The 26,703-nt window shown below is 24.8% G+C and overlaps 6 protein-coding genes across 10 annotated transcripts; 3 read left to right on the top strand and 3 right to left on the bottom strand.

The window, feature by feature from the left end:
• Positions 1–528: 528 nt before the first annotated feature.
• LOC108548514 (adenosine kinase) lies at positions 529–4,015 on the bottom strand. Of its 2 annotated transcripts, XM_017901498.1 has the most exons (7): positions 3,947–4,015; positions 3,826–3,873; positions 2,019–2,246; positions 1,594–1,767; positions 1,250–1,520; positions 865–1,134; positions 594–794 (listed from the first exon to the last, which is right to left on the bottom strand). In XM_017901498.1, exons 3-7 carry the CDS (start codon positions 2,216–2,218, stop codon positions 594–596), a joined length of 1,116 nt encoding a protein of 371 aa, XP_017756987.1. In that variant the 5' UTR covers positions 2,219–2,246; positions 3,826–3,873; positions 3,947–4,015. The 2 variants fall into 2 exon arrangements, with proteins under 2 accessions (XP_017756995.1, XP_017756987.1); XM_017901506.1 differs by lacking the exons at positions 3,826–3,873; positions 3,947–4,015 and having other exon boundaries at positions 529–794; positions 2,019–2,218.
• Positions 4,016–4,527: 512 nt separating this feature from the next.
• On the top strand, positions 4,528–9,137 carry l(1)G0020 (RNA cytidine acetyltransferase l(1)G0020). The gene is made up of 17 exons (XM_017901365.1): positions 4,528–4,635; positions 4,751–5,014; positions 5,081–5,239; positions 5,341–5,577; positions 5,673–5,877; positions 5,936–6,057; positions 6,135–6,271; positions 6,348–6,632; positions 6,744–6,825; positions 6,889–7,005; positions 7,086–7,262; positions 7,566–7,713; positions 7,787–7,931; positions 8,016–8,224; positions 8,296–8,468; positions 8,574–8,822; positions 8,910–9,137. Exons 1-17 carry the CDS (start codon positions 4,528–4,530, stop codon positions 9,135–9,137), a joined length of 3,045 nt encoding a protein of 1,014 aa, XP_017756854.1.
• A 155-nt stretch (positions 9,138–9,292) lies between these two features.
• On the bottom strand, positions 9,293–15,249 carry LOC108548562 (nuclear FMR1 interacting protein 1-like). Its single transcript, XM_017901578.1, has 6 exons — positions 14,655–15,249; positions 13,931–14,122; positions 10,320–10,615; positions 10,023–10,252; positions 9,749–9,934; positions 9,293–9,633 (listed from the first exon to the last, which is right to left on the bottom strand). Exons 1-6 carry the CDS (start codon positions 15,081–15,083, stop codon positions 9,293–9,295), a joined length of 1,674 nt encoding a protein of 557 aa, XP_017757067.1. The 5' UTR covers positions 15,084–15,249.
• Positions 15,250–16,373: 1,124 nt separating this feature from the next.
• On the top strand, positions 16,374–18,689 carry CycA (cyclin A). Its single transcript, XM_017901544.1, has 6 exons — positions 16,374–16,535; positions 16,734–17,204; positions 17,295–17,518; positions 17,655–17,859; positions 17,948–18,195; positions 18,276–18,689. The coding sequence occupies exons 1-6, from the start codon at positions 16,374–16,376 to the stop codon at positions 18,355–18,357; spliced, it is 1,392 nt and encodes a 463-aa protein (XP_017757033.1). The 3' UTR covers positions 18,358–18,689.
• Positions 18,690–19,702: 1,013 nt separating this feature from the next.
• Positions 19,703–22,547, top strand: Clc (clathrin light chain). Of its 4 annotated transcripts, none has more exons than XM_017901440.1 (7): positions 19,703–19,840; positions 20,339–20,494; positions 20,761–20,847; positions 20,946–21,035; positions 21,141–21,252; positions 21,441–21,452; positions 22,169–22,547. In XM_017901440.1, the coding sequence occupies exons 2-7, from the start codon at positions 20,344–20,346 to the stop codon at positions 22,347–22,349; spliced, it is 633 nt and encodes a 210-aa protein (XP_017756929.1). In that variant the 5' UTR covers positions 19,703–19,840; positions 20,339–20,343; the 3' UTR covers positions 22,350–22,547. The 4 variants fall into 4 exon arrangements, with proteins under 4 accessions (XP_017756929.1, XP_017756950.1, XP_017756940.1 ...); XM_017901461.1 differs by having other exon boundaries at positions 20,320–20,494; XM_017901451.1 differs by having other exon boundaries at positions 20,312–20,494.
• Positions 22,548–22,805: 258 nt separating this feature from the next.
• Positions 22,806–25,688, bottom strand: Ankle2 (ankyrin repeat and LEM domain-containing protein 2). Its single transcript, XM_017901557.1, has 10 exons — positions 25,418–25,688; positions 24,992–25,323; positions 24,594–24,902; positions 24,260–24,412; positions 23,979–24,202; positions 23,750–23,897; positions 23,551–23,686; positions 23,304–23,409; positions 23,061–23,189; positions 22,806–22,915 (listed from the first exon to the last, which is right to left on the bottom strand). The coding sequence occupies exons 1-10, from the start codon at positions 25,551–25,553 to the stop codon at positions 22,867–22,869; spliced, it is 1,722 nt and encodes a 573-aa protein (XP_017757046.1). The 5' UTR covers positions 25,554–25,688; the 3' UTR covers positions 22,806–22,866.
• Positions 25,689–26,703: the final 1,015 nt, after the last annotated feature.

Below are 26,703 nucleotides of genomic sequence, written 5' to 3'. Positions count from 1 at the left end.
TGTACAATACTTTTGTACATTAAAAGTATATTTTTATACATATAGCATTTGTTTCAATAATTTAACATTAATACTGAATATTTTAATGAATTTTAACAGCTGAGTGTTATTTATACATTTTTTGCAATAGTAACCAATTTTCTTATACAATAAAATAGGATGAACATTTATATATTTGAATGAAATTATATATTTCGCTTTTTTATTAATGTTAATAAATTTTAATGTACTGTACTTTATCATTTCTAAAATACAATTAACAGTACAATTAAATCCCTTGGCACTCCATACAATAGACACATAATACTACTTTTTTCACAAAGAATGGTTATTTTTAAATTTTATAAATCTAATATTGGTACAACATGTTAAATAAACTAATATTTTGTTTCTACAACAATTATATAATTGTTAAGCTGATAAAACTATAACAAAACTAGATGCAAATATAAATACAAAATTTTACAGTTCTATTATCACAACAATTTATTTTTCTAATAATACTCTGAGTAAAACTGACCCATAGAACTTCACATGAAATAGGTAAGTATTATCTGATGACAAACCATTTCATAAATAATAAATTGTACTTGCTATTCTAATAAATCTGGTGGTACATTGTCTGGTAACATAACTCCAAGCCTGGTTACCATAAAAGATGCTACCTTACAACCATACTCTAAGCAATGTTTTGGTTTCCATTGAGCTAGAACACCTGCTAGAAAACCGGCTACTAAAGAATCACCAGCACCTGTTGTATCCACAACAGGAATTGTTGGTTTAATTGGTTGTACCTAAATAAAATACGAACAAATTTTTATTTAATCTTTTGACTTGAGAAATTGTTTCTTTGTTTTAACATACTTGAACAGATTGACTTCTTCCCCAAACAGCAATTGCTGGAGCTAATTCACCTTGAGTCATAACAAATACTCCTCCATGACGCAACCAATCTTCATTAACTGTATTAGAAACGTTAACTGTGATTCTTTTTAAACTATTCAATAAAAATGGTATATCTGTTACATCATCATATGTAACATTTAATGACTGAGCCAAAGCTTCCATTTCTCTTGCATTACCAAATACAATATTTGCATATCCTACCATTTCACAAATTGCAATATGATGATCCTATAAAAATTAATATAATATTGTTAATACTAAATGTTATTATAATAAATGTAATGTAATGTTTCTTTCATTACATAATTGAAATTATTAGTTGAAATTTAAAATCCATATGTACATTAAATATATATGTTCCATTTAGATTAAAAGCTATAATTATATCTCTTTCTTCTGCTTGTTTAACAAGTTCTTTTGCTACAGGAAAACTGTGTGTTAGAAAAAATCCTTCAATATAAATTATTTTTATTGTATCCAATGATAAATTGCTTTTCTTAAGATCGTCTAGAGTATATACACCAGCAGCTCCAATATTTGCAACAAGACTACGTGATGATTCAGTTGTTAATGCTATACAATTTCCTGTAGGTAAAGATGAATGAACTGCATATCTGTAAAAACATAAACATATTTAAAAACACATCAAAAGAAGAATTTAATATAGAATTTAAAACATCTGCAAACCTGATATCCACACCTGCTGTTCTAACTAAATTTTCTAACATTGTTCCCCTTGAATCATTGCCAAGACCTCCACAATAGATAGTATACCGATTTTTAAAAGTTTCATCACAAAGCCATTGTAAAATTCGCATTGAATTTTGTGCAGAACCTCCAGCACTAACTCTATATTCTGATCTGTTCCATATATACCATTAATAAGTTTTGATAATACTTTAAGTTCTTCTATATATATGATAATAATAATAATAATGTCAATTAATAGAATTTATAAATAAATATTAAAGTAAGAATGTTTACACTGCATATTTTTTATACATTTAAATGAATTATATTCATATTCTAAAAAAATAACTGAATGATAAATCTTTGTATAAAGTATATACAATGTAAACCTATAACAATTATTAACAAATATACTTATTAACTCTAGCTGTAAATCTGCCAATAACTCCTGCATTTTTTCATGAGGAAGTTCTGTTTCTCCGTCTACCATAAGATTGTATTTCTTCAGTAAATCTTCATTTTTTAATGATACATAGACATCCAACAAAGGATTGCCGAAAGCTATAATTGCAGGAACATCCAGTTTTGTGATAGATTTTCTTAATGGGATTTTTTCAACCATTTTTGTTTATAGCTTGAAGTTCTTTATACTAAAATATTATATTTGTAAATAAATTCCAGTGTATGATTTAAATTTGACTTGTAGTATATTATAACTATAAATATTTGATATATATCATACCTTGATAATTTCTAAAAACAATAGTATTAAAAAAAGATTAAAATATTTATAATAAATAAAAAATAACTATATTATTTGTTATTTAAGAATATTATAAATACAAACAGTAATAAAATTAAAATCAAAAAGGACTACACACAAAAATCTCAATAGGTTATCGGAGTTTCAACCTAACCTATAAACATAACATACAATAAGTATCTCAAATGACAATAGAAGGGGAAACTGCGGAAGGAAAGCCAATCAAAAACTGTCAATAAAAATGGTAAACAACAAATACTATCCTTAAAAAGTGACAGTCAAGATAACAGTATCAGACTACAGGTTAACAGTAATGTGAATGCAAAAAAACAAAAAAAATGACAAAAATGGCAACTATGTAAAAGGAAATAAAATGATATAAACGAACTTATACAAGTAAGAAATGAAAAGAGAAATAATTGACTTGGTAAAAAAAATAGCTGCATTAAAAAGAAAAGACTAATGAAGAATCAAACATTTTATCAAGGGAAGAGAAAAGCTACAAAACAACGAAAGTAATAATAACAAAAATAAAAATAATATTTTGAGTGTTAGATAATATTATGAGTGCTAAATATATTAGAACCCATATATCAAATGATACATATAAATGAACCAATTAATACCTCTTCAAAGAATACCATTGTATATTAAGCAAGCTGATAAAAGAAAAAACAGTAAGAAGAATTAAAACCTAAGATAAAAGTAAAAAAGCTGCTAATAGAATAAAAATAACAACAGATAAAGCATTTGCAAAATGAAGAAATACAGCTAATAAACCTTGGTTAACATCTGAAATTTTAAAACAATTATTCAACTAAGATAAAACCAGAATACTTAATCCATATGTAACAAAATGTACAAAAATATTAAAAACGCTATGTTACATAAAATATCAGATTATGTGACATAATACATATAGATATCAGACAAAAGAATTATAATACAAAGTTAATAAAAAGCTTATAATGAAAAGTACATACATGAACTAAATTAAATTAGAAAATAAATGAGTTTTAAACATGTCAAGTGTGTAACATGTGAAAGAAAACAAAATGCATATATTAAATACTTATCCAATTTATGAAGAACTCAAACCAAAGTCAATAGTGGATAAGGAACTAGTAGCACTGATAAAAATTAACAGAAAAACAAATATAAGAACTGACAAACTTCGTTAAAATAAACATGAAACTTAGACTATTATGTTTAAAAGACTAAATTTAATATTAGAATAAGTTAAATGTTTTATACCAAAGATGAGCATATTTAAATACTTTTCACTATATAGCATATAAATTAGTATCAGTTATACCAAAATATTTCACTTTAAGCTATAAATTAGGTTAAAATAGATATAATTACCTCACACATGCATAATTTTTTGTTATCACAAACTCAATTATGCAAATGCTAATTAAACATTTATACTAATAGCACACAGTAAGATTAAAAAAATACATTACCATACGTGTTTGATTATTGTAACACAGATTGTATTAGGCATGTAACCCCTATACAATAAATAAAATATAATACAAAGTCCAATATTACAAGTAAATTAAAAATACTTTTTCTAATATTTACTTCATATCAAATCAAAGTTTTAAAAATTTTTTCCTATAAAACCTTTCATACTTTTTAATAACAAGATGTAATCGTGAAAAAATCAATATACATGTTTCGTGTACTTTTGCTTTACTCTAGACCAACATAAAGGATACTTTTCAAAATAGACTTTTCAAAATTAAATATATTTTGTCTTTTTATTAAACAAGAAATCTTCATAGCAGTGTTAGTAACCATATTTGTATAATTAAATTTTTATATTTAAGTCAAAATATGTACAAATGATATAATCTTTTATACTATTCTATTTTAATATGAATTAAGTTTGAATACTTAATTTTCACTTAACATTAATGTATTACATACTAGATTATATTTAAATTATATAATTATATAAATTAATGACTGTTACGTTGTTAAATCCTTTTTATAATTATTGAAAATTTCTATACAAGCATAGAGTAATAATTTGTTGCACATGTAAGTTAGCATTAAGGTTACAAGATGGATGCGCCCATTGTAATTTAAACAGTTGTGCATGTGGTATATACATATTTTGAAATATAAATTAAATAAAAAACAAATATTTTATTTTAAAGATGGTTCGTAAAAAAATAGATAATCGTATCCGTATCTTAATTGAAAATGGTGTTGTTGTGGGACATAGAACATTGTTTATTATTATTGGTGAAAAAGCACGAGATCAGGTTAATATGTATTATTAGATACATAAGTATACAATTGCATTTGAGATTCAAACATGAAAAACTATATTTATATTATTAATATTAAAAAATTTGAAAAATTACAATTTATTAATAGGTTGTTTTGCTACATCATATGTTATCCAAATCTATTATAAGAGCTAGACCTTCTATACTTTGGTGTTATAAGAAAGAATTAGGATTTAGTAGTCATAGAAAAAAGCGAATGAAATCCTTACAAAAAAAAGTTAAAACAGGAAAGTTGGATGTTAATGAAGATGATCCATTTGAATTGTTTGTAGTTTCTACTAATATAAGATATTGTTATTATCATGAAACACATAAAATATTAGGAAACACATATGGCATGTGTGTTTTACAAGTAAGAATTTTCATTTATTTAGATTGAGCAAGAATAATCATTTTAACAAAAAATTACTTTTTGTAGGATTTTGAAGCAATTACACCAAATTTGTTAGCACGTACTATTGAAACTGTTGAAGGAGGAGGACTTATTGTATTTCTTTTACAATCAGTAAATTCTTTAAAACAATTATATACCATGAATATGGATGTTCATCAAAGATTTCGTACAGAAGCACATCAAGTATATCATTAATTTTTATTTTATCAATTTAAAGATATATTTGTTTAATTTAAGTGATAGTTCTATGTGATAATTTCTTAATATTTTTTATTTTATTTTAGGATGTTGTTGGCCGATTTAATGAAAGATTTTTACTATCTCTTGCTTCATGTAAAAGATGTTTGGTTGTTGATGATCAATTAAATGTATTACCTTTATCATCACACAATTTAAAGATTGAACCTGTGCAAAAATTACCTTCTTCTGAAGAATTATCAGAATTAGATGCATTAAAGGAGGGTTTAAAAGATACACAGCCTATTTCTTCGCTTGTTAATTGTTGCAAGACAATTGATCAGGTTTATCACATAAAATAAAAATATATGTGAAATTGCTATTTTATATTATAAATTCAGATGATATTAATAACTAAGAAATTTATTAATATTTTTAGGCAAAAGTACTTCTCAAGTTCATTGAATGCATATCAGAAAAAACATTAAGATCCACTGTTTCTTTAACTGCAGCTAGAGGACGTGGAAAGTCTGCAGCATTAGGTTTAGCTGTTGCTGGTGCTATAACATTTGGATATTCAAATATTTATATTTCAAGCCCAAGCCCAGAAAACTTAAATACCCTGTTTGAATTCATTTTTAAAGGTAAATACCATAAACAAATATTATATTTCAATTTAGTAAAATTTTATGTTATTTTTAGGATTTGATGCATTAGAATATCAAGAGCACCTTGATTATGGACTTGTACAATCGACAAATCCTGAATTTAATAAAGCTACTGTACGTGTAAATGTCTTCCGCGATCATAGACAAACAATTCAGGTGTGATATATTTGTAACATAAAACGAGATTATTAAAATAATAATTTAAGATATTGATGAAAATTAATTTTTTTTAGTACATTCATCCTACTGATGCACACAAATTAAATCAAGCTGAATTACTTGTAATTGATGAAGCTGCAGCAATACCTCTTCCTTATGTGAAAGCTATGCTTGGACCTTATTTAATATTTCTTGCATCTACTATTAATGGGTAATTATATCTTGCATTCTCATTACTTTTAATTGTTGTTTCGTCATTATATACAACTTATATTTATTTTTAATAGATATGAAGGAACAGGCAGATCTTTATCATTAAAATTGTTACAACAATTAAGAAACCAAACTGTTGGCTCAAATAGTCATGAAAAAAATAAGACACAACCAAATGAAAAGATTGTTATTGGAAGACAGTTATATGAATTGACTTTAGAAGAATCTATTCGTTATAAACCAGGAGATTCTATTGAACAGTGGTTGTGTGATTTATTATGTTTAAATGCTACAATAAATACACCTATGTTATTAGGATGTCCACCTCCTGATATTTGCCAGTTATATTATATAAATAGGTAATTCATTTCTTAACATAAACTAATATTTATAACATCTTATAAACCCTTTTTTATAATATCTTAAAAACACTTTCATTTAATTTCATATTACTGTGTATTTCTTTTTAGAGATACCTTATTTTCTTATCATAAAGCATCTGAATTATTTTTACAAAAATTAGTGGCTCTTTATGTTGCTTCACATTATAAGGTAAATATTTTTATTTATTTCTTCTAAATTTGAAAAGGTGTTGAATTTCTAATAATGTCACAGAATAGTCCAAATGATTTACAAATGATGTCTGATGCGCCAGCGCATCACCTATTTTGCCTTTTGGGTCCAATAGATCCAAACAAGAAAACATTGCCCGAGGTATTAGTAGTTATTCAAGTAAGTGTATACAGTATAACAGCATTATAAATATACATTAAATAGTATTTTCACAGTTCTAATATTTTTATGATACATAGATTTGCTTAGAAGGAGAAATAAGTAAAAATACTATAAATGATGGACTAGTTCGAGGGCGTAAAGCAGCTGGTGATCTTATACCGTGGTCTATTGCCCAACAATATCAAGATCAAGATTTCCCTTCATTAGCTGGAGCACGTATTGTTCGTATTGCAACACATCCTGAATATCATGGAGTAAGTAAGTACAGTGATGTCCATTTAAATGTCCAATATTTATTCCCACCACTTTTTTACAATGCCTTATTCTAGTCGAACCTTGATGTATAAATGAAGAATACAAGAGATATACAGTTTTTCACTCTTGCTTATTTATGTACGACAACGTGACCCGCAGTCAAAAGAGAATAAACCTCTCTGTTTAAATGTTCACATCCAATCTAGACTAATGGACATTTAAGCGCACACCGCTATATATATATATATATATTATGTAAGTTAACGAAAGTAATTTGTATTTAATAAATATTTATATTATAGATGGGATATGGTAGTCGAGCATTGGAATTATTGAAACAATATTATGAAATGAAAATACTTAATATTAATGAAGCACCACTACAGATATGTACAACAGATATATCAAAAGTACAAGATGAAGAAGTAAATTTATTAGAAGAAAGAATTGGTAATTATATTCTTGATATTATATTATAAATATTAATTTTAATTTATTTTATTAATTTCATTTTACTTTTTAGAACCTCGAGTTTCTCTTCCACCACTCCTTTTAAAACTAAGTGAAAGACACCCAGAAAATTTAGATTATATTGGTGTATCTTTTGGTGTTACTGAACAATTATTGAAATTTTGGAAACGAGCGAACTTTGTGCCAGTATATTTAAGGTTAATACATTTAAGTATAGTTTATTGCTTTTATTATATTATATATTAAATATAAACAAACTTCTATTTTTCTATTGTTTTTAGACAAACAACAAATGATATTACAGGGGAAAATTCGTGTATTATGTTGTACAAAATAAATTCTGGACAAGAAGATGTTAGATGGTTACAAGCATATTGGAATGATTTTCGAAAACGATTTATAAATTTATTGTCTTTTTCATTTAGTACTTATTCATCTTCATTGGCTTTAAGTATATTGATTAATAATTCAGTTACATCAGACATTACAAGTCAGTGCATTTTTAATGCTATATTTGCCTCTATGATTATATTTTTTCTTATATAGGATTGTTTCTTCTAGCATTGACAAAAGAGATATTGGATATATATTTTACATCTTATGATTTAAAACGTTTAACTATGTATAGTAATAATATGGTAGATTATCATTTAATAATGGATTTATTGCCATCGTTAGCACGTTTATACTTTTTAAATATGATGGGTGATACTTATTTATCAGCAGTACAATCGGTAATGTTTATATTTTATATTTTTGTATTAGCATATCTAATAACATTGAAACAATTATATTTAAATTTTATTATGATATTCATTATTAATATTTTTTATTTTTAGGCAATTTTGTTAGGATTGGGTTTACAACATAAAACTGTTGATAAATTAGCAGAAGAATTAGACTTAGCACCAACACAGTTGCTTGGTTTATTTAATCGTACCATACGTAAATTTATACAATATCTTAACAGAATAGCGGAGAATTTCATTGAGACCACCATGATGAAAAAGGAAATTGATAATGAAAAAGTTCAATTGAATCCTATCAATGGAAAAAGTTTACATGATGAATTAGAAACTGCAGCTAAGGTTTGATATTCTTTTTTTGTTGTAATATAATGTAACATACCAAATATTTCTTAACACAAACAAAATTTTATATTAATGTTTTTTCAGGAATTAAAAGTAAAACAAAAAGCTGAATTAGAAAAATTAAAAAAAGAAAATTTGGAGCAATATGCTATTAAAGGAACTGAAACTGATTGGAATGATGCACTTTCAGGAAAGAAAAGTAAAAATCTTATATCTATAAAAAGTGGAGAAAAAAGAGAATCAGAAGATAATATTACTGAAATGCGAAAAAAACAGTTTAAAAAAAAGAAAAGACATTCTTTCAAAAGTTAATCAATGTAAACATTATTTATAAAAAGTAATGAAATAAATGATTACATATTACAATATTTATTTATCTTCATATTATTTTAGTAAACAAATACATCTTGGTATAAAATAGAGGTAGTTAAGAAATATATATATGTAAAAGATATAATTATATAATTTTATTCAAAAAAATTATTATCTACTATATATTTTATACATTGACAAATTAAGTTTCTTTCATGTTGAATAGATCTTGATAGTAATTTTGATAACAACTGTGATGTATATGGTTGTTTCTTATTTACCGTTATTTTTTGTTTTCTATTTTGTAAAGGTTGATTTAATATAATAGTCTGTTTAATTTTAGAAATCTTAAGGAATGAATCCGTTGAATGTAAACTAGACAATTTTTGTACATCTACATTTTGTATATCAACTTCATTTTCATGTAGTATTTCTTTTTTTATTATTTCATCATTAAATTTTATCTTCTTAAATGGTATTTCTTCGGGAGTATCACCTATAAACAATATTACCTTATAATAATCGTAGATAATATATTTTAAATATACAAAATAAATTTTTTTATGGTCAATAACAAATTTATTACAAATTAATTATATACTTATACTAACTCTCTTCAGAAACACTTTCATAGTTTGCTACTAGATTAGGTATACTACAAGTAGCAACAGTAAATTTTGGCAATATAGATAGTGTTTCTTCTTCATCAGAAATATGATTAATATTTTTCTCACAATCACTTTCAATTTCATTATTAGATTGATCGTCTCTTTGCAAATCATCTTTGTTTAAGTTTACTAAAAATGTTATAAACATAGATAAATATATTACAAATATAAACAAGTATATACATTAATTATGTAAACACAATAATTAAATACTAACATGTACCACAAAATTGATATAAACCTCTATATGTTTCTTTTTCCTCTGCAATATTGTTGGACATTTTAATAGGTTGGTTTTTTACCATTCTTTTTCGATTATAAGAATTTACAAATTTTTTTTTCCTTCGTTTAGTAACATCTTGTTTTTGTTTAATAACTTCTCCTCTTTGTACTTTTTCCATTTCTTCTGCTTTCCGTAATTCAATATTAGTTTTAGTTGGATATCTTCTACAATTTAGTATCATATAAATAATAATCACTTATTAGTATCAATTGAAAAATTATTATAACTTACTTTTTTCGCTCCATTATCCATTTTTCAATATCCTCTGGAGTTGATACATTTTTTATTTTATGGTACAAACCACTACTATGTTGCATAGTAATATGTCTTTCAACAAGTAATGGATGAGCACAAAAGGTACATCCATCAATACCACAAAGTTTATGTTCCTTCCTATGTTCGGAAAGAGTATCTTCTGATGAGAAATCTTTATCGCATGTTTCACAATAAAATAATTCATCTTCTGAACTGATATAATTTTCATCTCTCTGATCATATGGTTCTTTATTATTTGGATAAAGATGAGCCTAAAAATGGTTACTTCAAATATTTTTTTATACATTATTCACATTAAAATTCAATGTAAAAATACTTCTTGGGTTACACTTGTTACTGATGATAGTAATATTTGAAATTTAACTGATTATTTTTTATGTTTGTCTTATACAATAATTTCAGTTTCATAACTTTTTGTAATCTAAATTATAAAATACATGAAGTATTTATTTAAAGGACAAATAGTACTGCATTTTTCTTAAATAATTCTTTTGTTTAAAACAATAATTTAAAAGTTAAAATAACTTGAATAATTAAAATACAAAGTTAAACATAGACTAAATCCTTACAAAGATATTTTATACAAATATGTAATATAAATTATGTATTAATTAAAGTTTCTCTATACTCAATATAAAATTTGTAGGAAAAATATTATAAATAAATAGAACTATTAATGATGGATACTATAATATTTATAGAATTATAGAAGTATTTTTTCACAATTATTTAAGCAAAATTATTCGTATATATCTACAAATAAACATAAAAACATATTTACAAATAGTGATCATTTGTGTTGTTATGTACACCTGTTGCTTATATATTATTTTTAAATCTTTTCCAGGGTATTCAGAAATTCACTTTTAAGTTTATACAAGTATTATATGCAGAAATTTTTAGTTCATATGTTAAACCAATAATTCGTGTTAAGTTAAATTTAGTCTATAAGTACTCAGAAAGGTATTTTATGGTCATCATAATATATTACACGTAAAAAGTAATATATAACACATATAAATAAGAGTCCTAAAATATAGGATTAAATTGACAATATAAAAAAATCTTAATTTAAATTTAGAAAATATAGTAAATTCTTACTTTAAACTGTTTTGAAGTAAAAATATATCTACTACTGCAAATTCAATAAATTTACTTATTGTATGATTTTAATAAATACATACTAAAAATAGTATGTATTTATTTTATACGTCGGTATAAAACACGTATAACTGATACTTTCATAAAAATTATTTGTTGCAGAAAATCTAAAAAGGTCATTTTCATATTTCAGAACGATTATTCAACACATATAAGAAATTATATTTTTTCATGGTTTATAGAGTAATTGGGGACACCAGATTTAGAACTTATAGAAATACGATTTATTCTTACAATACGCATCTTAATTACAAATTTATTTTATTTTGAATTTATATTTCGTGGAAGTCATGTATTATTTTAATTAATCAAATGTACTCAATACTACGACGTATAATAACAAACAATTACAAAAATTGTCATATCTTAATACAGAGCCACAAGCTATGTAAAAATTTCGTGTTTTTTGATTTATTAAATAAATCTTATTTTTTGTTCGATAAAACACATTTCTTTAAATATCTTAAAGAATATTCTAATTTTTTTCTAAAATTTTTTTACTAAGAATCTTATAGCTCGCAGCACTGTATACTGGCCAAAGAGCAATTAAAGAACTTTATAATGACCAAACTAATAAAAGCCAGTTTTTTATATATATCTTGTGAAAATAAGTTATAGATATTTAATATCTCTAACATGAAAATATATAAGAAATATACAAAATTTTACATTTATAAGCATACACTAATGAATGAAGAGAAAAAAACAAGTGTTTATGTATATATTACTAAAAATAAGTGAATATCTATTATTCAAATATTATTCAATATTAAATTCTATTTTCTCAAAGTATTTTATCATAATTGTTTAACAGCATGCACTTACAATATAAATGCTAAGAGTGAACCTTGCAAAGAAATGATATTTTACAAATGACAAAAGAACGGATAATGTAAATTTTGTAATTATAAATGATACAAATATTTCAAATGCAGTATTCTTAATATACTGCACATTAAAACAAGAAGGAATCAAATCGTTCTGAAGTTTGAAAACAGAATACTTGTGTAATTTCAACTGTTCAATTCTTTATAGGAGGAGTAGCCTGAAGCTTAAGACTGTGCCTGTTCGCTGGAAGGCTGCATCTCCTCCGTTAGCTCCATTTGCTCTGATTGCTCAGTTGCATTCTCACTTTTCTGAACACCCACGGATTCGATCGTATTCTTATCACCTGTTTTTTGACCACCCTGTAATCAAAGCAATTTGTCAACTATGACACGAAAACAGTGAAATTAAATGTAGTGCCAATTAAATGTAGTGGTGCAAACATTTATTTTGAATAGAAATAATATTGTACTAATATCATTATCAAAATTAGTAGTCTATTATTAAGTAAATATAACTAAAAGATATATTTTATATTGGTTTTAAATATACTATTACTTAAATATACATTTAAAGAAATAAGGTAGGAAAATTCAACTAAATATAATCATACATTTATTATTCAGAAATAAAAAAATATTTATATTTTAATGTATGATATTTTTTACACATTTGTGAATTTTGTAATTTAAACGTTTTAGAATTATAAATTATAAACACAATTCTTTGTCTTATATAAACGACTCATAAATAATATACTAAATATATGAATAAAAACCTAAAAAATTAAACAAATTTAGTATATTAATACTTTTAAATCTTAAAATATATTTTGAAATACTTACTCCAAATTGCTAAATGGAATGAACTGTAATTTTATTTTATCTACGATATGGGATACACCAAATACAGTCTTTAAATATTAATTAATTAATAATATATAATAAGAGAATATAAATAGAAGATATTAATTACATTACACATAGACTTATTTGTGATGTATTTTTACAGGGTGGTCTATCTTTTGTCTTTTTTCTTAAAGAAAAATATATTTTAGATAAGTAACAGTAATAAAGTTTCTGTGAAAACCATTATGAAATATGTACTAAAAATTACTGTATGTTCATATGTTATAATAATTTTCAATTAATAATCCTAAAATTATTATATTTAATATAACATTCAGGCTGCATTAAAAAATATAAACTTTCTATGTAGGTATGAAACTGTAAATGGTGTTATATTTTTAATCGTAGTATGATATGAACAAATATATGAACTTATAAAAGAATTGTATATAAAATCATAAATATTAATTACTCTAATATAAAATATTAATTTTTCTAATTAATTAAAATAACTTCAAATTTATTACAAATAGAAAATAAAATGATCAGAATTGTAAACTTGGTTAATATTCTAATTTTTCTTATAGTGCTTATAAATATGTAATACATATATATAAAACAAAAAAGATATATAATTATTATTAATCAGAAAAATATAGTTTAGTCAGTAAATTGTTAGTTAAAAAAGAAATTATTTTGTAATATATGTATAAAAGTTAAATGAAAAAATACCTGTTCAGGATGTTTTGCAAGATAATCATTTTTAGCATCTCTGATCATCCTTGTTACTTTGTTTCTTAAATCCTTAAATTCTTCCCATTCTTTTGCATCTTTATTCTTTTTTGCTTTAGCATACAGCTTATTTTTCTTTTGTATTTCACTTCGAATTTCATCAGTCATCCATGGCTTCTTTAATTCTAATTCCTGAATAATCGTAATACCTTTTCATCAAGATTTAAATAGTAACTTAGGAATTTTTATTTTTGACCTCTTTTAGATACCAAGATGATATATAATTATAAAAGAATAAGTTATTTTTCATTGTTAATATTATAGCTTATTATATGTGTGTTATTAAATAATGAAGAATTTTTTTCGTATATTTTATATCACTTACTAAATAAAACGTAAGAATTAAATTAATTATATGGTATAAACTTATAAATCCAGTTTATTTAAATATCATATTCTTAATACAAATAATTTCAAATACAAAAGAAAAATTCAAGCAGACTAGCAAAGAAGTAGATAAATTTCAGAAATAGTTTCTAATAATGCTACTAAAATATAAATAAACTATGTTTGAATAAAGAAGATAATGAACTATCAATTAAATAAATTTATTAATAATATTTTCTTTCACATGCAATTATTACAATTATTTTGAAAAAATACTAGAATTATTATCCAATTTGTGTTCTAGAAATATTAAGAAAATTAAAAATTTCGTACTTACTTCAAGTTTGCTGACTTTTTTCACGTTATTCAATGTTTTGGGTTTAACATTACCATTCCCTATAGAAAATCTTGGTCTCATATGAGATAAAATTTGAGGTGGTAATGCTCTTCTGTGCCAAGGTCTCATTAATGGTCCTCTAGGTCCTACACCTCTTAAGCCCATTGGTGGAACCATTGGAGCCATACCTCTGACTCTTGGACCAAATAATGGCATCGGTCCACTAGGTCGACTTACTCCACCAGGTCGCGGTGGCGGTGGCAATCTTTGTCGCATTGGTCCGAAAACTGGATTCATAGGAGGTGGAGGCATCCTTGGTGGCAAACCAGGAGGTGGAAGTCTACCACCGAATCTCGGAGGTGGTGGAGGTCGTATACCAGTTGGTGGAACTCTTGGCCCTAATAAGGGTCCTCGATTTAATGGACTCATTATTATTATTCTTGATGTAGATCTTCTTAAATCACTTTTGTGACTTTAAATAGTAGATAATTAGATATGCCGACGAATGCGAATTTTATTTACGAGGTTAAAATTTTAACTTTACACACTGTTTATACGCGAAATACGCGATTATATGTTAAAATGATACACTTTACAAATCTATCGCATTGAACTTTTATTATAAAACCAATCACGGTATTAAATGTTGCCACGAATATTGTAAAAACATTACGAACTTATAAGCAAATAAACTTTCTACACGGCAAATATCAATCAGCAGCGATGAGTTTGATGCCAGTAGTCACGAATAACAAACTTTAAGTAGTACAAATCGGTTAAAAATTTTAGTCTCCTACAAAAATAGATTATCCTAAAGTATTAATAGGAAAAAATTAGAGTATTAATTTTAGATGCTTATATAAAATTATATTTTGCATTAAAATGTAATTTTTTTAATTTAAAGAAAATAAAAATATTATATAATACTTTTTAATTTGAAACCTTAAATGTAATACTAATTTTTAAATCATTGTAATTTTATGATTAATTTATAATTAACATTAAATAAATTTATAAAAAATCAGAAAAAAATATTTTTGTGCACAATAATTTTATTTCTTTTATTCTCTATTGAAATGAATTTTTTAAATACATTCTTTTGTTAATAATATGAATTTTTATCAACTATAATATATTACAAAAGAGGTATATAAAAAATTATATTATTTTTTTTTAATCTAATGTAATAAATTCATTAAAGGCTACATTTAAATTTTGTTAACTATATTCATTTAGTATAACTATATCATAAAATGAAAATAAACCTTGAAGGGCTTAAAAATAATTCATATGTTTATCATAAAAATATATGTAACAAAATTCTATGTTTATAAATTATATTACTTTTTTCATTAAACAATACTTTTTATTGTATATCCGCCTATATTAAAGGATAATTTTAAGAGTACATGTTAACACATCACTTATTTGATTGGTGTACTTCTAATTTATAAAAGACATGCTTTTCTCATTGGTCTATTTGAGCAACGCTTTTAACGTATCGCCAGCTGTTGAAGTTACGTTTGTTTGAAATCAAACGGCAACTGAAGTTTGTTGGGTTGCTTGGAGCTTCGAAATTTGACTGCCATGTATGGACGGTAAATACAATTCATTGGAACAAGAACAGGGCATGCATAGTGTTTAAGAGAAATAATAATATAGAAAAAAAGAAGAATTGATAGATATATAGTACACTGACTGAAAATTTAAAACTAAATAATGGCCACGATTCGAGTACACGAGGATCAAGAAAATCGTATCAACGATGTTCGTCGCGGCAAAGAAAATATTACCGTGCCCATTCAAAATCAAACATTGCAACTAACAAAACGTGCAGTTTTAGGCGTTCTTCACAATAATTGTAATCGTAATACGAAATCAGTATGTATATATTTTGTATCTTTCCTCCCGCGTTTTTTTAGATTGAAGAATTAGACAACTTCTTACCTTTATTATATACTGTGAATGACTGCTGAAAATAGTTTTTAAAATTGTACAACTTCTTTTTGATCATGCAAAATTTAAATTATTCATTATTAATGTTAATAATGTAGTAATTGTTTGTTTTACTTTTTATAGGAAATCTACAAAGATGAAAAGTATCCAAAAACAAAAACAGTTATACCCACACAGTTTGAACCTTTCAAAATTTATGAAGGAAAAAAGGAAGAGGTTATATTTAAAATCTATGAAGATAAGTTAGAAGAGGAAACTTCTGTTGCACTTAGAGATACAAAAGATAAAAAAGAAATTAAAGAAAAGGAAGATGTTAAATCAGAAAGAGAGAAACCAAGGTTACAAGTGAATCCTATAAATGTCTCAAATTTACCAACATTTTGTAATACTATGCAAGATATAAATCAAAAGAAAGAAATTGAAATAATTTTTTCACAAGGCAGTCCAATGTCTTTAGAAAAACCAACATTTCATTCATCTTCATCAAAGAAAAATCTTCAGAAACGAAGGGAATCTATAAAAGAATTGAGAATGAACTTTTTTGATGTAGATGAATATAGAGCTGATGTATATAATTATCTACGAGCTGCAGAGGTATGTGATATTTTTCTGTATTTCAATTTGTATTTCAAATATAAAATAATTAATATTCAGACATTGATTTAATAAAATATTTTATTTTAGAAACACCATAGACCAAAACCAGGGTATATGAAGAAACAACCTGATATAACATATTCAATGAGATCAATATTAGTGGACTGGCTTGTGGAAGTTGCTGAAGAATATCGGTTACAGACTGAGACACTCTATTTAGCTGTTTCATATATAGACCGCTTTTTATCATATATGAGTGTTGTAAGAGAAAAACTACAACTTGTAGGAACAGCAGCTATGTTTATTGCTGCGTAAGTTTCTTTTATATATCATACATTTGTTTATTTAATTAACTATATTTACTTAGTTAATAAGTAATGTTAATAAGTAACTTAGTTCATAAGTAATCAAACTAAAATCTTTAATTCTAAATGATTAATATTTTAGGAAATATGAAGAGATCTATCCACCTGATGTAGGCGAATTTGTATATATCACAGATGATACATATACAAAAAAGCAGGTACTACGTATGGAGCATTTAATATTGAGGGTTTTGTCTTTTGATCTAACTGTACCCACACCACTTACTTTTCTTATGGAATATTGTATTAGTAATAATCTTTCTGAAAAAATTAAATTTTTAGCAATGGTAAGTGTATAATATTTCTTTATTATATCATATATTATATTATATTAATATATCTTTATTATACACTTTATTACACACAATTTTACAGTATCTCTGTGAATTATCACTGCTTGAAGGGGATCCATATTTACAGTTTTTACCTAGTCATTTAGCTGCATCTGCAATAGCACTTGCACGACATACATTATTAGAAGAGATGTGGCCACATGAATTAGAATTATCAACTGGATATAGCTTAAAAGATCTTAAAGAATGCATTATGTGTTTAAATAAGACCTTCTGTAATGCATTAAATATTCAACAACAAGCCATACAAGAAAGATACAAAAGCAGCAAGTAAGTTTAGATATTTAATGCTCAAACTAATTCACTTTTTTTCATAATTTGAATTGAGTATCAAATATATTCTTATTTAGATATGGACATGTAGCATTATTATTACCACGACGTATTGATTATGTAACACTGACCTCTGAAGATGAAGAAGAAAACGCTTAGTATTTAACAGGCATTGTGCAGAAATAGAAGAATCTAAAAATTTATACATATTTGGAGATAACGAACCTCCCATTATAAATCCCATGTTTTGAAAGATAAGGAGGGGATTAGGGCAAGACTGAGCTATTGTTTCACAAATGAAATGTACGAGTTACTTCTATTAGCATGTTTGATCACTATGTTTAGCCTAGGCAAACATATTGACTTTATCTTTCATATTTCACCACCACCTATACTTATTATAGGTTGTAGGTAAATTTTAATAACTGTTTTTAGAGCTCCGTCATTATATTAACGAATGAAGCTCTAAATTATGTTATTTAGGAATTGTATTTTTATATGCATTTTTTAGACGATTGTTAACAGAACACTTGCTCTACATACATGATGCCTAAATTTTGTTGCCAGTGATCTGTCACAAAATAATAGGAAGTGTAAGAATAATAATTGTATTTATTATTGACATTGTACTAAAAATATACATCATTGTGATGGAAACACTTCAATGTGTAAAAATGATTACAACATTCGTCTATTTTTATGACTTTTGCATAGTTATTTATTTACGATCTTCTGCATATATAAAATTGCTAACTTTTATAAATTATGGTTTAACCAAAAGTGATTTTTTAATCATTACATCTATTTGTGAGAAATATATTGTACATACATTTCATAGATCATGCTATTTAAAAAACATTTCTATTTATAACTATCCAAATAAATTTTTGGTTTAAAGCTTATATATCATGCTCCATATATAAATATCTCTGTGCAACTTTCCATACATTGTTCAATAGAACTTTTTTATAAATTGTTAAAATATTTTAGGAAGAAGTACATAGTATTTTATGCATGATCTCTGAGCAAGACATATTACAATAAAAATACTCAAGTGTTTGATACACAATTCATGTCTATAATGTTCATATTAAAAAATATATATACATACAATTTTGTTTTTAATGTTATCTTATTATGATTGTAATATCGAATTTCAATTATTACAAATTAATGAAATAAGTGACTTTATATATTTTGGAAGCAAATTAAGTAATGAACGGAGTAGTAAAATAGTAATATTTGATTTTGAAATACTTTTAAAAGCAAATAAAAACAATTTTAAAAGACAAATATTAAAATATAAATTTCAATAAAATATCGTTACTGTCATATGTTATAAAAAAAAATTATTAATGAAACAATAAATTATGTTATTCATTTTAAGTATTACAATATATATTTTTGTCATATAAAAATATATTCAACATTCTTAAATGTATTCTTTACGGTGTTCATGGAATGTTGGTAGTACTGATTTCTCTTGCTTAACCATTACGTTTAATTGTGCGCATGTGTGCGTTGTGCTCTAAACTAGTATTGACGTTGACAATTTGTAGTTGATATTTAATAGAAATCTAACGAAACGACAGTTGTGGGTGTTTCCCAAGATAAAAGTTTCACATTCCATAACATTATTGAGGTACAATACTTGATTCAACATTTTTTATATTTATTACTATTAAATAAACGTTCTTATTTTATTTCATACATTACTCTTTTCAATATTTTTGATATCTTATACAATTTAATAGTACCTTGAATAAATAAATATCTGGTTTTAGATTGTTTCCATTTACATTACTTGAATGACAAACAAATTCATAGCATTTTAATTTAACCTATAAAATGCATGATGAAATATTATATTGAGATAAAATATAAGTAAATGCTTGCACAATACTAACATTATAGTTTAAACTTAAAGAAAATTGTGTTATTGTAATATATTTGTCTTTTTTAAAAAGTAATTTATCAAAAGTTATAAAATGAAGGTATAAACTATAATTTTTTTCAGAATCTAAAAAACTGTGTAATTTGTTTTTGTTTATTATATATTTCACATTATATACATACAATTTTTTATATTTAGAAGTACTAATTTATTTTAAAGTTTGTCAGTATTTAATATACTTATTAGACAAAATGGATGCATTTGGTGACAACTTTGTCAATGATCAAGAAGTAGATCCAGTAGCAGAATTTGTAGCAAGGGAACAAGACCAATTAGCAGGGCTTGAGAATGAAATTCCACCAGTTTCTATATCTACTCCTGCAATAGCACCTAATACAGATGGTAATTAATGATTATGTAAAAGTTAAAACAATTAAATTATTTAACATTTACATAAATTTATAATATTCATAAAATTCAAATTTGTAATAAGCAAAACATTATTTTATAGCTTCTTGTATTATTCGTTAATTTTTTTAGTTCCATTAATTACATTAGTTTATGAAATAATAACAACATATATTTTTATTTGAAGAATTTCTAATTAAAATATAATTAAACTTTAGTAAATAATAGTCTAAAAATTTTGAAAATTTTGAAAATTTAAGTTGGTCCAGGTGGTGATGCCGAAGGTAGTTTTGAAATAATAGATGCTATTGGACAAGCTCCTGAAATACAAGTACCTCCAGTAATAGGTAAATTTTATTGTAATCCTTTTTTAATAATATTTTTTTATTAATAATTCGTTATGAAATATTGAATATATATTTAAAACAAAAAAAATTATCTCCAGAAGCTGCATCTAAACCTGCACCTGTGAAAGAAGAACCTGAGAAAATACGAAAATGGAGAGAAGAACAAAAAGCTAGACTAGAGGAAAAAGGTATTTTATAACACTTTAATTTGTATAAATATCAGTGCAATAGTAAATTTATTTCACAATCTTAAATTACTAGTATTACATTATTATTATATGTAATTTATTTAGATGCAGAAGAAGAAAAGAAAAAAGAAGAGTGGAGAGAAGCTGCAAGGAATGAATTAGAAGAATGGTATAAACATCATGCAGAAGCAATTAGTAAAACAAAAACTACAAACAGGTAATATTTAAAATTATCATTCTGGTCAGTTTTAATTTACATGATGTTTTCGATATATTTTCTATAACTGTAACTTTTAATTGCATACTTGTAGATGCAATTAAAAGTTTTATTCTATATAACATTATAAATACTTTATTTCAAATATATACTACATACAATTATATTATTTTCATTCTGCTTCTTAGGGAATCAGCCAAGTAAGTTACACTATATATTTTTGCATGTATAATTGCATTGCATTGCTGTATAATATAGCTTGCTTGTTCAATTTATGAGGCAACTTGTAGAATGGTATCAGAAATATCATATATTTTCGTATATGTTAGCCGCTTTTTTGTAACAATTCGTATATCTTGTGCTTGATGCAATTATACTTGAGACTTCGGTGTTTCTAATTGTATTGTATACAAGCCATGCATTTACTGACTTCAATTATATTGAAAACAGTTGTAAAAGTACATATTAAGAATATTATACTTTATTATTTCTATCCCATTATATTTTTAATTTAAATGTTGAAACTACATCAATTACATGTTAATTATCAATTAAAATATTTTAAGCGTATAAATATAATATAAGTTATTATTAGAATTATTAATTTTTATATTGTGTGTATGACATTTGATGTAATATAATTACATTTTGGTATTATAACTATCACTTATTTTCGAACTTATTTATGTACAAACACGTATAAAAATATGAGTGTTTTTTCTTTCTATTTATGTATTATGTATGTTTAAAAAATTTTTGAATGTTGCGTCGCTGCATATGTTATATGTAAAAAAATGGAAACAAAATTATTCAATATGTACACTGCAATATCATTGATGCATTTAATTTACGAGTATTGTTGCATTTATGTTTTTTATACGTTGTAGCTTATGTAACATAATATATTTGTCTCTAGGAATGCAGAAAAACAATTTGTAGCAGAAGCTGATGAAGTGGAGCCAGGTACTGAATGGGAACGAATTGCAAAACTTTGCGATTTTAATCCCAAATCTTCCCGAACTTCAAAAGATGTTTCCCGAATGCGTTCAATTATTTTGCAATTAAAACAAACTCCACCGGCTCCAGGCAGTCTTTGATTAAATTAATAACTTGGTATGGAGTATAGATATATATATATATATATATATATACACACACACATATATATATAAATATACTATCAAATGAAAGAAAAGTATATGCAAGTTACAATAATATCATTTAAAAAAAAGATCATACTTGATCTGTTAAGTGAAAATGTAATGTTATTGTGAATAAAGATTATTGATAGTAAATGTACGCATAAATATTAAATTCAAAAAATAAAATATGTAAAATAATTATTAATAGCATTAAATATAACAATAAACATAATAACTAAACCCTTGCATGTATGAATTTAAATATAAACGATAATTTATAGAACAATATACAAAATTTTCATGAATTATTTTAATTACATATAAAATTTTATGAAAATATACTGTTTTTAGTATAATTAAGTTTTAAAGTAAATTAATGTTACTTAACAAATTATTCCTATTGTGCGTAAGATAAAAAAAATTTTATAGTTTTAATTTCATACATTGTTTAACTCTTTTATACTTCACATATCTAAAAATTCATAATCAATTTTCTTCTAATTGGTCTTGTATTATTTGTTCTGAAAATAACAGATTAAAATGTATTAATAATTAATAATCAATATATAATTAGGATAGTAAAAATAATTTATATTGTATTATTGTAGAAGGAAGATAACAATAATCATCATTTGTTATAATTATTGAGTATATAAAAATCGATACCTATGTAAATCACGTTTCATAGCAAGTTGCATGTCATGTTGCCAGCGATAAATGTTTGGATATGTAATGGGATTAAGTGATGTTGATACTGCATTATAAACAGCATAATCTAATTGTGTTGGTACAAACCTATAAAATATAAAATAATAAATGAAGAATTGTGTATGTATAATAATTGTACTATATTTACATAAAAATAATTATTTTACTAAAAACAAAATTTATTTTTATGTAATATCTTACCCTTCTAGAAATATTACAAGACCTTCTTCTGCATTTTGCATTTCATCATCAGAACTATCTACTGCTAATTTTGGTGATGATGGTGGTGTAAAAAATTCTAGTTCATCTAACAAAGAAGAAAACAACATATTTTACAGATATTTCCTACTATAAATATAAGCATACACATATACATACACACACGTGTGTGCGCATGCGTGCGCTGTGCATCTATATACACTTACATTATAAAATATTCAACACTTACCTACATTATTTTCATCTTGATTATTTGGTGTAAGCAATGACCATGATTGTAATTTAGAACATAAATAATCTATTGAATCGACCAACAATTTGGTTTTTGAATGTTCATTTAAATTAATCATGTTATCATTTGATGTCTGTGAAAAAATTATCTAATAGTTATTAAACAAATGTTAAAAATTAAGAAATAATGTTTATACCTGATTATAATGAACAAATTGTTCCTGAAATTTAGACTCTAAATACTTTTCAAGTTTTGTTAAACCTTCTGTAGTATGAAAATCTGCAAAATCGTTTAAAAATGGCCAATATTCTTTCCATGATACCTGCCATTCTTCTGCCAAATTTCTAAAAATTACACACTGTTTCAATTTTCTTTCTCTAAATGATTAAAATACGTTTTATGTTGAAATTCATAGTAAAATATACCTTCCAATTCGTTCCAGTCCTTTTTCTACATCTTGTAATCTTAAAGCTAAATTATCACTAGAACTATCTGTAAATTCACTTTCAGTTGCATTTTTAATTGGTGTCATACGTAGACGTGGAGGCGTTTTCCACTTTTTTCTAAATTCTAATGCACGAGATTTCGTCATTGGACCAGCAAATGCACGTATTTCCAAACGTGGACTTATTGGATCTGTATTTAAACTCTACAAAAATATTAGTCATAAAATACCATAAAATGTAAATTGAAATATCCTACATACCAAAGGACTAGTAGGAGAAAAGGGTTCCCCAATCACAGGTTGTAATGACTTATCATCTGATCTTAACACAGGTACATAATACTGATCTTCTAACAGTAAATGTATTTCTTTTTTTAATTCTTCATCTTTCTGACTTGACCTACTACAAATTATCTGTAAAATCATCAAACGCATTATTAAAATAATGTTTTCCACAAAACAGTAAGATATTATTTACAGTTATAAAAAAATAATTAAAAAAATAAAAAGTAATTAATTTACATTTATTTGTAAGTAATTAAGAAAGTATATATTAGTATTCTTCATAAAAAATTTTGAATACTTTATTACGTACATCTATTGGTAGTTGTTTATACTTATTTGGTAATGTTTTTATACAACATGGATATGAAACAAGAACTCGAACTACATCTTTTAAACCAAATTTAACTGCAAAGTGTAATGGAGTCTCATTCAATCCTTTATCAGGTGTATTTAAATACAAATCTAACATGATCTGTGCCCGATCCACATAACTTTTACATTCATCACCATAAAGCAGTTTTATAAAGTCTGTGTTTCCAACAGTGTTTAATATTAACTCACACATATCTGGTCTGTCTGCTCTAACTGCAATATGTAATGCATTATAACGGCATCCTTCCTATAATAAGTTAATGGAACAAAATTTTTTACATAATGCATATATTAAACGATTTAATTGTTTAAACATGTTTATAAATTATAGCTTACTTGCAAAATTGTAGGTGTATCTCCACTACCAATTAAATATCGAGGATTTCCCAATACTGTAGTTTTTACTGTATATAAATCTCCATCTTTAATTAATTTTCTAAAACATACAAGCTCTTGAGATCGTAGAACTTTAAAATTATTTGATTTTTCTTCTACTGCAGGTACTGTTGTATTTATTGACATATTATTTATATAATTAGCTTCTTCAAAACCAGTCTTAGCATATTCTTCAGCTTCTAATCGCTTTTTAAATGATTTTAGACGACCAGTTCTAAATTCTTTAATTACTTTTAAAGCTTCTGTCTTGTCTTGATAAACTCGAATATATTCTGTAACATTTAAATATAAATTAGTTATTTTATTAAAATAATAATTTGAAAATTAAAAACAATAAAAGAATAATTGTTAATTTTATGTGTTTACCTGTACTATTTCTTTGTATTGAAGAATCAATGTTTTCTCCAGGTATATATACAGCATGGAAAATAGTTTCATTTAATATATTAGTATTTTCTTCAGCCACGTGTAATGTTTGCGACGTTTGTTCGTTTTCATCCATTGTATATAACTTCGTTTCTTTTTTTAGATTGTTTTAAGTCATATAGTCACTTATTGGTTATATGTCACATTCAATAGTGTCAAGATATACGTCAAAATTGCGTAATTTTAACGTAATCTTTGTAGTTCCGTATACAAAATCTTGCTTTTTATATGGGAAAGAATTTTCCTCGTAATTTTTTTTAGAATGCGTACTTTGTTTAAATATCTATATTGTAATTTTTAATACAGATAGTTAAAATTTCTACGTTTTGAGAAATAAACTTTCTAAGTACTAAAAACATTGAATTTTGAAACTTTTTTACTAATTATTCTGTTATAGAGAAAGCTAGAGTAAAATACTATAAATTTTTTACGAAATATAAATTACCAAGAAAATAACGAACATATATAGCATTATACGTAAATTTGATCAAGATTAAACTTAATTTTCAAGGGAGTAAACAATCGAACTGTAACTTAAGAAGCGTTTACATTACAAATATTATATTTATAAAATCAATAATTTATAGTACAAAGTATAAATTTCTTACGAATAATACAAAATATACAAAAAACTCATAACTAACTGTCATTTATAAAACCAACCAATCCCAGATAGATTCTAGGTTATCAACCAATCATTTTAAATGAAAAATATAAAACGAGGTTTTACTTCTAATACTTTAATTTTTACTTTTAATCGAGAATTTAATACAAGGATAAAATATCTCTCCTTAAATGACTATTAAAAAATATTGCATAATTAAATATTTATTTATACGATTTAAATATACCATTAAAATAAAAATTAAAAAAGAAAAAAAAATTGTATAAATTGTGTATAAAAAAAAAGTAATATAAAAGGCAAAAATTGTGTACTTTAAAAAATATTAGTTATTATCAAAAATATAATTTGTTTTACTTACTAAATTGCTATAGTATAATTTGTCAAACGTCAATTAATGAGAAAACATAAATGTATTTGAAGACAGTCATTTTGACAACAAACACGTGTACCTGTAGGACTATTGCACATTGAATGAGTTTAAGAACACTGAGTGGGCGGAGCAATCACCACACCATCGAAATCAACCAATGAGAGATCTAGCGAATATTTACAAAACGTACGTCATCAAATGTGTATTATCGCTTTAGCTGTTTGTAACATG

The sequence above is a fragment of the Eufriesea mexicana genome, unplaced genomic scaffold, assembly GCF_001483705.2.
Source record: "Eufriesea mexicana isolate 0111107269 unplaced genomic scaffold, ASM148370v2 scaffold474474821, whole genome shotgun sequence".
In the NCBI taxonomy this organism is placed as follows: Eukaryota; Metazoa; Arthropoda; class Insecta; order Hymenoptera; family Apidae; genus Eufriesea; species Eufriesea mexicana.
This window is presented reverse-complemented; position numbering and strand designations above follow the sequence as displayed.

Coding starts and splice junctions, on each gene's coding strand:
- LOC108548514 (XM_017901498.1), bottom strand. CDS start 2,218: ATGGTTGAAAAAATCCCATTAAGAAAATCTATCACAAAACTGGATGTT. Junction 1,768..2,018: donor TTGGCAGATTTACAGCTAGA/GTTAATAAGTAT, acceptor TATATGGAACAG/ATCAGAATATAGAGTTAGTG. Junction 1,135..1,249: donor ATGGAACATATATATTTAAT/GTACATATGGAT, acceptor TAATTTTTATAG/GATCATCATATTGCAATTTG.
- Clc (XM_017901440.1), top strand. CDS start 20,344: ATGGATGCATTTGGTGACAACTTTGTCAATGATCAAGAAGTAGATCCA. Junction 20,848..20,945: donor ACAAGTACCTCCAGTAATAG/GTAAATTTTATT, acceptor AATTATCTCCAG/AAGCTGCATCTAAACCTGCA. Junction 21,036..21,140: donor AGCTAGACTAGAGGAAAAAG/GTATTTTATAAC, acceptor TAATTTATTTAG/ATGCAGAAGAAGAAAAGAAA.
- Ankle2 (XM_017901557.1), bottom strand. CDS start 25,553: ATGGATGAAAACGAACAAACGTCGCAAACATTACACGTGGCTGAAGAA. Junction 24,903..24,991: donor ATACACCTACAATTTTGCAA/GTAAGCTATAAT, acceptor AACTTATTATAG/GAAGGATGCCGTTATAATGC. Junction 24,413..24,593: donor ATAAACAACTACCAATAGAT/GTACGTAATAAA, acceptor ATGATTTTACAG/ATAATTTGTAGTAGGTCAAG.
- LOC108548562 (XM_017901578.1), bottom strand. CDS start 15,083: ATGAGTCCATTAAATCGAGGACCCTTATTAGGGCCAAGAGTTCCACCA. Junction 10,616..13,930: donor TTGCAAAACATCCTGAACAG/GTATTTTTTCAT, acceptor AACCATTTTTAG/GCTCATCTTTATCCAAATAA. Junction 9,634..9,748: donor TGAAAGTGTTTCTGAAGAGA/GTTAGTATAAGT, acceptor TATTGTTTATAG/GTGATACTCCCGAAGAAATA.
- CycA (XM_017901544.1), top strand. CDS start 16,374: ATGGCCACGATTCGAGTACACGAGGATCAAGAAAATCGTATCAACGAT. Junction 16,536..16,733: donor GTAATCGTAATACGAAATCA/GTATGTATATAT, acceptor TACTTTTTATAG/GAAATCTACAAAGATGAAAA. Junction 17,860..17,947: donor AAATTAAATTTTTAGCAATG/GTAAGTGTATAA, acceptor ACAATTTTACAG/TATCTCTGTGAATTATCACT.